The sequence below is a fragment of the Colobus angolensis genome, unplaced genomic scaffold, assembly GCF_000951035.1.
Source record: "Colobus angolensis palliatus isolate OR3802 unplaced genomic scaffold, Cang.pa_1.0 Scaffold230, whole genome shotgun sequence".
NCBI lineage: Eukaryota > Metazoa > Chordata > Mammalia > Primates > Cercopithecidae > Colobus > Colobus angolensis.
In genome coordinates, this window is record NW_012115489.1 from 6,391,076 (window position 1) to 6,401,807 (window position 10,732).

At 40.7% G+C, this 10,732-nt stretch overlaps 1 protein-coding gene and 1 long non-coding RNA gene across 3 annotated transcripts in view; one reads left to right on the forward strand and one right to left on the reverse strand.

Moving 5' to 3' along the window:
* The window catches only part of LOC105513524, a 34,459-nt gene extending 32,056 nt beyond the window's left edge, over positions 1–2,403 (forward strand). Inside the window, exon 4 of the long non-coding RNA XR_001002041.1 lies at positions 2,127–2,403. This is a non-coding gene — a long non-coding RNA (uncharacterized LOC105513524). The remainder of the gene's footprint in view (positions 1–2,126) is intronic.
* Positions 1–10,726, reverse strand: part of PRKAA1 (protein kinase, AMP-activated, alpha 1 catalytic subunit) — a 36,467-nt gene extending 25,741 nt beyond the window's left edge. Inside the window, exon 1 of one of the 2 annotated variants that reach the window (XM_011944411.1) lies at positions 10,573–10,726. In XM_011944411.1, coding sequence (XP_011799801.1) covers positions 10,573–10,699 — 127 coding nt within the window. In that variant the 5' untranslated portion in view covers positions 10,700–10,726. The remainder of the gene's footprint in view (positions 1–10,572) is intronic. The other variant, XM_011944412.1, reaches the window with a different exon arrangement.
* Positions 10,727–10,732: the final 6 nt, after the last annotated feature.

The window sequence follows — 10,732 nt, forward strand, 5'->3', positions numbered from 1 at the left end:
GGCCACTGCACTCCAGCCTGGGCGACAGAGCGAGACTCCGTCTCAAAAAAAAAAAAAAAAGATACAAATTATTTTTAAAATGTATATTGTGACATCATGAACATAAAACATGGAGGAGGGGGAGTAAAAACATAGAATTTGTGTATGTGATCAAAGTTAACTTGTTACCAGCTTATATACCAGTTATAAGATGTTTTATGTAAGTCACAGGGTAACTACAAAGCAAAAGCCTTTGCTTTTGCAAAAGATAAAAAGAAAAACTCCAAAGCGAACCACTACAGAAAGCTATTGAGCCACAAAGGGGAAAAGTAATAGTGAAAGGAACAAAGGTTCTACAGAAAAACTAGAAAACAATTAACAAAATGGCACTACTAAGTCCTTACCTATCAATAATTACTTTGATTTTTAAATAGATTAAATTCTCCAAACAATAGGCATAGAGTGGCTAAATGGATAAAAAACAAGACCCAACTCTACGCTGCCTATAATAGAGACTCACTTCACTATAAAGGACACTCACAGACCTCATAGACTGAAAATGAAGGGACTGAAAAAGATATTCCATACAAATGCAAACAGAAAGAGAAGAGAGGTAGCTATACTTATTTCAGACAAAATAGACTTTAGGTCCAAAGAGAACAAAGCTGGAGGTATCACACTACCATGTTTGAAAATATATTACAAACCTATAGTAATTAAAACATCATGGTACTGACATAAGAACAGACATGTCAACCAATGGAATAGGATGAAGAGCCCAGAATAAATGCATATATCTACAGTCAATGGATTTTTGACAAAGGTGCCAAGACTACACAATGGGGAAAGGACAGTCTCTTCAATAATATTATTTGAAAAACTGGATAGCCACATACAGAAGAATGGAAATGGACCCTTATCTCACCCCTTAACAAGCATCAACTTAAAATGGATTAAATTTAAGACCTGAAATTATAAATCTACTAGAAGAAACCTTAGATGAGAAGCTCCATGTCACAGGGGTGGACAATTATTTCTTGGATATGACCCCCTAATGCACAGGCAACAAAAGCAATAATAAATAAATGGGATGACATCAAACTAAAAAGCTTCTGTACAGCAAAAAACAAACAGGCCGGGCGCAGTGGCTTACGCCTGTAATCCCAACACTTTGGCAGGCTGCGGCAGGCGGATCAGAAGATCAGGAGTTCGAGAGCAGCCTGACCAACATGGTGAAGCCCCGTCTCTACTAAAAATACAAAATTAGCTGAGTGTAGTGGTGCACACCTATAGTCCCAACTACTCATGAGGCTGAGGCAGGAGAATCACTCGAACCAGGGAGGCAGAGGTTGCTCTGAGCCGATTGCACTCTAGCCTGGGCGACAGAGTGAGACACAGTCTCAAAAATAAAAATAAAAAATAAAAAAGACAAACAAATGGCCAACAGATAGATTAAAAAATGCTGAACATCTCTAATCATAAGAGAAATGCAAATTAAAGCCACAATAAGGTATCGCCTCACACCTGTTAGACTGGCTATTATCAAAAAGATGAAAGATAAGTATTCACAAGGACACAGAGAAATGGAACACGTTTAACACACCGTTGGTGGAACTATAAATACAGCCATTTTGTAGAACAGTATAGAGGTTCCTCACAAAACTAAAAATAGAATTACTATATGATCCAGCAATCCCATTACTGAGTATAAATCCAAAGGAATTGAAATCAGTATGTCAGAGGTGTCTAAGACTCACTTATATTTGGAATCTAAAAAAGGCAAACTCACAGAAGTAGAGAGTAGAATGGTGATTACCAGTAGCTGGGGTAAGTGGGGCTGGAGGGGAAAAGGAAGATATTGGTCAATGGCTACAAAAAATTAAGGGAACAGGATCCTGGTGTTGTACTGCATAGCATCATGATTACAGTTAATATATTAATTTTTCAAAAGAGTTAAAAAAGGGAACTTTAAAAGTTCTCACCACAAAGTAATGATAAATATTTGAGGAGATAGATATACTACTTGGACTGATTTGATCAGTGTAGAATGTATACATGTATCAAAACATCACATTGTGCCCCACAAATATATACAATTGTTATTTATTCATTAAAGATAGATGTTCCTTTTTATTTCTTTATGGTAGAAATGGCCTTTATTGGATGCAATGGGAAGCAAAAGAGGAGACCTGAAATCAAATGAGAAAGCATAAGCATCCTCAGGAGCAGCCCACTGGATCTCAGTTCTGCCCTGCTCAGAGAAGTTTAGTATCCAGGCAACTGAGGACAGAACTGGCTGGTACCAAAGACATGATTTGAGGGGGCCAGAGCCCCTTTCCCTCTGCCTCCATACATAACAGGGAGCAGGACCACACAGTCAGTCCCTGACAAGAAAAGGAGGGTGGATTTTCTGAAATATGATATTCACCATTAAAATTAACAAGTTAACAAAAGTAGTATTTTTTGAAAACAGCTTTTCTAATTGTACTACACATGGTCACGACTTCTTAAATAGAACACACTGTACATGAAGACTGGGAACGAAGCAAATGTTAACTTATGAGTATCAACTGCTCCTTATACCCTCACACAGTGACAACAGTGGGAGTTATTCAGTGGGATAGGGTTTTTTGCTCCCAGCCTAGAAAGTTCCAGCTCCTGTAGTTTTCTGCTTTTTGAATTTGTATCCCAGCCTTTATAGCCTATCAGGAATCAACTCTTTTTCTTTTTCTTTTTCTTTTTGTTGAGATGGAGTCTCACTCTATCACTAGGCTGGAGTGCAGTGGTGCAATCTCGGCTCACTGCAACCTCCGCCTCCCGAGTTCAAGTGATTCTCCTACCTCAGGCTCCAGAGTAGCTACGGCTAAAGGGGCCCGCCACCATGCCCGGCTAATTTTTGTATTTTTAATAGAGACAGGGTTTCACCATATTGCCCAGACTAGTCTTGAACTCCTGACCTTGTTATCCGCCCGCCTCGGCCTCCCAAAGTACTGGGATTATAGGCATGACCCACCACGCCCAGTCACATTTATTATTTAATGTGTTAATAATAAGCACAGTGAGTCCCTTTCGTAGACTCACTATGCTTATTAACACGTTAAAGCTCTGAGAAGTCCTAAAGAAACCTCGTAAATTTTGTATAACATGATTATTCCTGATTTTAATTTGATACAAATTTTTTCCTCTAAGAGTCTGAAATAATATCCCAACACTGATGACTCTAAAATGTTCTCATTTAGGGTGGGCAATATCCCCTCCACGTTACCCATTCTTCCCCTCCCTCTTTCATCTCAGTAAAATCTTGGTAATTGAAGGCCATCATATTATAATCTGTTACATTTCCCTTACTCGAAGCAACAGAAATATTTCCCTGAATCCAGTTACCAACATACCTCAACATTAAAATTTAGGTAGCATAATACTTTTTTTTTTTTTTTTTTTTGAGATGGAGTCTCACTCTATCGCCAGGCTGGAGCGCAGTGGCACAATCTCGGCTCACTGCAACCTCCACCTCCCGGGTTCAAGTGATTTTCCTGCCTCATCCTGCCAAGTAGCTGGGACAACAGGCACATGCCACCACGCCCAGCTATTTTTGTATTTTTAGTAAAGATTGGGTTTCACCATGTTGGCCAGGATGGTCTCAATATCTTGACCTCATGATCCACCCGCCTCGGCCTCCCAAAGTGCTGGGATTACAGGCATAAGCCACCGCGCCCGGCCTTCAGTAGCGTAATACTTTTTAAAACATGGCATCTAACAGCTTAGGAGACACTCACATTATCACATTTGAGCATAAACCTACGATGGAGGTATTGTCCTTTACAGCTAAAGAAACTGAGGTCCTAAGAGATTCTATAAGTTGGGAAAGTAAAGCTATTGTGATCAAGTTGGGACAGGTCTTCTGACTCCAAGTCTTTTGACCTATCCACTCTCCCCATCATCACTGTGCAGTGAGAGGGACAGAGGGCTTGGCATGGTATCAGAAACTAAACTGTTTTCTCAAAACCAGGCTAAATATTCTCCCCAGTGAGTAAACTCAGCTGTAGCCAAACTAAATGCTGTTCCATAGTCAATCAATGAATGTAGTAAATGGACTTTGTCAGGCATATGCATTACTTAAGGGATTCCCCCCTTTTTCAAAATTCAAACTTTATTCTTCAGACTGTTAGTTTTTAGAATAGTGCTAAGGTTTTGCTTTTAAATGAAATGGAAGATAAATATTTTGGCCATGGAAGACTTGCACGTTACTCAGAGCAAAGGTTACCAGCATTCACAATGCACTCCTCACAAGAATAGCAGATTAGTCAACTAAATATTAGCTAACAACCATGCTAGTGCTATCTAAGGGAACTTTGTCTAACTGCATAACATTGTAACAAATGCTCTTCTAATTGGATATATAATCCTGAAGGGAAACAAGATCATACTTTGAAACAGAGGATTTTAATAGGACAGAGAAGCAGCAAAGATAGAAATATCTACTAAAGATATTCTAGACACCTAACCATTTCATTCCCACTTTAAAATTGAAAGAATAAAAACGTGTTAAGGAAATAGCTTAATCCTGGGGAAAGGTGGGCTTTAAAAGCTATGGATGGTAATTTAAGAAAGCAAACAAAACATTTCAAGCACACCAAGGGCATTCCACATACCCATGAGCCACCATCAGCAATAAAACATTACAGATACAACTCAAGCCCTGCATGACTCCTCCCAGATTCCCTTATCCTTCATCTGTCCTCAGAAGTAACCACTGTCCTGAATTTGATGTTTGTGTTTCCCACGTTTATATATTTTTACATGGTTATGAATCCATAAAAAATATAGTAACTATTTTTCATGTTTATTTTTATAAATGTAATTGTATGTATTTTGGTAACACAATACCTGCACTATACACACAATTCAAAAGTACAAACGTATCTACAGTGCAACACAGTGTCCTCCTGTACCTGGTCCCCTATATTGAGCAACTAACGCAAGGAAGCTTGTGTGTATCTTTAAAGAGACACACTCTATATATAAAAGCAGTCACACTTAAGATACAGATTTGCCCCTGCCTTTTATGCATAAGTGGTAGGCATATTAAACACACTGTTCTACTTTTTCCTCTTAAAAATACACCCTGGAAATTGTTCTCTAAAATATACAAAGTTCTTCCCTTTTTCTTCCTTAATGTTTGCAAGGTATTTCACTACATGGATAAACCATTACTATTACACTATTAGAAAGGTTACTTCCAAAGTTTTGTATTAATATTTACAACAATATGGCAGTGAATAACCCATTATTTCATACACGAGTACATCTATAGAATAATTCCTAGAAGTTGAATTGTTAGGTTAATTTTAATAAATGCTGTCACACTCATGTAGAGGTAGGATACCAATTTATACTCCACCAGCATAGTATGAGTGGTTCTGTAGGTTTTTAAAATTTATATAAATAACAGCAGACTATACATATTCTTACATAACTTGCTTTTGAGGTCTAACCTTATACTTTTAAGATTCGTTCACAATGATATATATAGCTCTAGTTCATGTTTATATTTTTTACTTATAGGAATTTTTAAATAACTTTGATGATTCATTCACAAAGAGTACAGTTACCTATGCAGTTAAAATTGCAGTTTCACACAGAAATACGAACTTAGACCAAGCTTGGTGGCTCACGCCTGTAATCCCAGCACTTTGGGAGGCCGAGATGGGTGGATCACCTGAGGTCAGGAGTTCGAGACTAGCCTGGCCAACGTGGTGAAACCCCGTCTCTACTAAAAATACAAAAAAAAATTAACCAGGCATAGTGGTGGGTGCCTATAATCCCAACTACTTGGGAGGCTGAGGCTGAAGAATCACTTGAACCCAGGAGGTGGAGGTTGCAGTGAGCTGAGATTGCATCATTGCAATCCAGCCTGGGAGACAAGAGTGAAACTCCATCTCAGAAAAAAAAAGAGAAATACTTACCAACTTAATAGTTTATATGTATAAATAACTCATTTGCCGAAGACACACCCAGCCTACCAAAGAGATCATCTTCTCTAGAAAAATTAACAAAGACTGCCATTTTAATGATATGACTCTGCTCATCCATGCTTTTTTTGGGCAGAGGGAAGGCCCACAAGGGCATGGAACCTAACACCTTGATAACTAGAAGTTAAAAAAAAAGATGTGCTGGAAACAATAAAGACAATTCAAGCATAATCACAAAATAACCCTAGTTTTCTGTAAACTTTCCTCTCTAAATGCTACCACTAAGTAACCAAACAAATTTTTTGGCCTATAAAAGAAAACAATCACTCCGAACTTCCAGCCTACTCTCCCCGCAAAATTAAATTTCCTATAAGCATGGACTATCATACTGGGACTTTTTCTGCATATCAACATCATATATTTTATTAGATCCCTCTTCGTGTTAAATTTACCAATATGTATAACTAATTTTTAAAGCTTTCTTTACTCCAAATTGTCTAAATATATGGCTAACCCTATTATTTGCAAGAATTCTAGCATAATTAAGGCTGTTGGTGTTAATTACCAACATCACCACGATAGTGGCCATTTCTGCCTGTTCACTGAATATCCATGTCCCCCTTTCTCTCTCCTAACAACACCCATTTATGTGTAGGTGTTTACCCTGTCCCCCTACACTATCCAAGTACTTAGAAGATGTCTCCTGGCCCAACACGGTGGTTCAGGCCTGTAATCCCAGCACTTCAGGAGGCCGAGGCGGGTAGGATCACCTGAGGTCAGGAGTTCCAGACCAGTCTGGCCAACATGGTGAAACCCCATCTCTACTAAAAATACAAAAATTAGCAAGACGTGGTGGCACACATGTGTAATCCCAGCTACTAGGGAGGCTGGGGCAGAAGAATCACTTGAACCCAGGAGGCAGAGGTTGCAATGAGCTGAGATTACACCAATGCACTCCAGCATGGGTGACAAGAGTGAAACTCTGTCTCCAAAAAAAAAAAAAAGAAGTGTTCCCTGTTCACCACATCCACACTAACATTTACTGCTTTTTTGATTTTTTTTATTATGGCCATTCTTGCAGGAGTGAGGTGGTATCACACTGTGGTTTTGATTTGCATTTCCCTGATCATTAGTGATGTAGAGCATTTTTTCATGTTTCTTGGCCATTTGTATATCTTCTTTTGAGAATTATCTACTCACGTCTTTAGCCCACTTTTTGATGGGACTGTTTGTTTTTTTTCTTACTTATTTGTTTGAGTTCATTGTAGATTCTGGATATTAGTCCTTTTTCAGATGTATTGATTAGAAAGATTTTCTCCCACAGTGTGGGTTGTCTGTTTACTCTGCTGACTGTCCTTTTCCTGTGCAAAAGCTCTTCAGTTTTATTGGGTCCCAGCTATTTTTCTTTGTTTTTATTGCATTTGCTTTTGGGTTCTTGGTCATTAAATCCTTGCCTAAGCCAATGTCTAGAAGGGTTTTTCCAATGTTATCTTCCAGAATTTTTATAGTTTCAGGTCTTAGGTTTAAGTCCTTAATCCATCTTGAGTTGATTTTTGTATGAGGTTGAGAGGTGAGAATCCAGTTTCATTCTCCTACATGTGGCTGGCCAATTATCCCAGCACCATTTGTTGAAAAGGGTAAACAGGGAACATTTCTACACTGCTGGTGGGAATGTAAACTAGTACAGCTGCTATGGAAAACAGTGTGGATATTCCTTAAAGAACTAAAAGTAGAACTACCATTTGATCCAGCAATCCCTTCTGAAAAGAAGTCATTATTCTAAAAAGATACTTGCATATGCATGTTTACAGCAGCACAATTCACAATTGCAAAATCACGGAACCAATCCAAATGCCCATTAATCAATGTATGGATAAAGAAACTGTGGTATATATATACATGACGGAATACTACGCAGCCATAAAAAGGAATGAATTAACAGCATTTGCAGTGACCTGGATAAGACTGGAGACTATTATTCTAAGTGAAGTAACTCAGGAATGGAAAACCAACATAGTATGTTCTCATCACTGATACGTGGGAGCTAAGCTATGAGGACGCAAAGGCATAAGAATGATACAGTGGACTTTAGGGACTTGGGGGGAAGAGTGGGAGGGGGGTGAGGGATAAAAGACTACAAATATGGTGCAGTATATACTACTCGGGTGATAGGTGCAGCAAAATCTCACAAATCACCACTAAAGAACTTATGTAACCAAATACCATCTGTACTCCTAAAACTTAAAGAAAAATTTAAAAAATAAAACAAATTTTTAAACAAAAGAATATGTCTCCCACCCACCCACCTCCTTTGCACACACACATCAAAGGGTCACATTCCTCCAAGGGCAGTGCCATCCCCCTTGCTAATGCCTGCTTAGGAATACAAGCATAAGCCAATTGGCCCATGGCATTCCTAGCCAGAGGGACTGGATGAGCCAGTGAGACTCGTAAGAGGTATGCTGGCTTTCCCTGCTCTGGAGAACCACAGACAAGTTCTTCACTAGGTGAAGCTGGATTTTCTATTACTTGTGGCAAAAAGCATCCTAACTGTTAACTTAAGAAATGAACAGGTTAAAGATTCTGATCGGCCAGGCGCAGTGGCTCACGCCTGTAATCCCAGCACTTTGGGAGGCTGAGGTGGGTAGATCACCTCAGGTCAGGAGTTCGTGGCCAACATAGTGAAACCCCATCTCTAAAATATGAAATTAGCTGGGTGTGGTGGTGGGCGCCTGTAATCGCAGCTACTCGGGAGGCTGGGGCAGGAGAATTGCTTGAACCCAGGAGACGGAGGTTGCAGTGAGCCAAGATCGCACCACGGCACTCCAGTCTGGGCAACAGAGCCAGACTCCGTCTCGGGAAAAATAAAAAAAGAGAAAAGAAAAAAAAATAGACCTGACTTTATTCAAGCATTTAAGTCTATATTAGGGGAATGACGAACACCCTAATCCAAGCAGAACTCTGGGAAAGGGTGGGGGCAAAAATGAACCCTTTTTTTTTTTTTTTTACAAACACTTGTAAACTAAAAAGCAGTCTGTAATTGCTAACAAGAAATATTATAGCCAAAGATAAAGTTAAAACTTCCAGGGCACAAAAACATCTTATTGGCCTTATATGGACCTGTCCCAATGGCTGTTATTACCCAATTCTTGCATTTGCTTCTTAATTTGCTTCTTACTTCCTCCTGACATTGTCAGCCTTGCCGATTTTCATAAAAAGGTTCAGGCAGTTGCTTCCCTGTGGGATATACAACAATTTTCCAATTCTATGACTCAGAAAATGGCAAGAGAAGGAAGGGTTCTTCTCTTCTAACCCTAGACAAAATCAGAAAATGTTTATTTAGCTCTGGGAGAGTAAGGCTCAGTTGAGCTACCGTACAGACTTTCACAAACTTTTTTTCTTTCAAGTCAAATATTTACCAAGAATTTAGTATATGCAAGTCAGTCTATTATTTATCCAAAGCCAATGCATGAATTATTTTCATCAGTTCCAAACTTCCTTTCTCTGCATCCCTTATAGCAAAGTCAAATATTTTAAAGAAAAAAAAAAATCACACCTCACAAAACTTGCAATTAAACTTTTTTTTGCCAGAATTGCTGGACTGTAGAGCAAGCTTATTTCCAGAATATTGTTTTGAAAGAGTCCACACTTTTCTTTCTTTTAATTTCAATAGCTTTAGGGGTACAAGTGGCTTTAGGTTACATAGATGAACTGCATAGTGGTAAAGTCTGGGCTTTTAGTGTACCCGTCACTCGAATGGTGTACAGTGCACCCATACGCCTTTCTTAAAACAAAAGTTCAAATGATGTGCACTTAAATCGTTTATTAGAATACAAATAGCCTTTGAAAATAAGTGCAAACGAACTGTATTAATAAAGTAATAAATACTATCTGGAAGTAACATCTGAACTAACAACCAAGTTTCGCACGGAGAAACTCCTGTTAATTCGCAAACACTAAAGGCACAGTCTCATTCAGAACGTAAAGCATGCATCGCAGATACTGAACCAGTTTATATTCATTAACCGCTCCGAAGGAAATTCCAGTGATCCTTTCCGAGGAGATGGCCTTTTTAAAAAAATGATGTTGGCTACCCACAAAGAAACCTTACTTCTGCGGAAACACATGTCGCACTCGGGAAACAGCAGGGGCCGGTAAATCGACGGCCTCCTCCAGAGGACGGAAATACGGACGACGCCGAGGACCGCCAAGGAAGCGATGGGCTGGCCCTGAGCCAAGGGAGCACAACCCGGGCGCACAAGAGGCCGTCTCCCCGGGGATCGCGCCCGGCGCCCCCTCTCAGCACCCAGAGCGCTCCGCGCCGCCCGCCTGCCCCACCTGGGAAAGTTTGCACCTCCTCATCTCCGCCCCTCGCACCTACCAGCCCCTCCGGCCGCGGCGCCGTCGCCATGGCGACTGGTCACCACCCCACCCCCACCCAGCTGTGCTGGCCGCGCCGCAGCCCCGCGGTGGCTGGGGAGAGCTCCCGCAGGATCCGGGACAGGGGCTGCCCAGCCCTGGAAAGAAGGGACGCAGCGGACGGGGGAGGATGAAAAGGTGCGGAAAGCGGAAGTCGTGCGGCTCCCCAGCTGGGGCCGAGCCTAGCCCCGGGGGTTCTCACCCTTCACTTTGCCGAAGGTGCCGACCCCCAGCGTGTCACCCAGGATGTAGTGGCCGATCTTCACCCGCCCGTCGTGTTTCTGCTTCTCGGCTGTCGCCATCTTTCTCCAGGAACTGAGTCTGCGCATGGCGCTGCGGGAGGGGGCGGAGGGGGCGGGCAG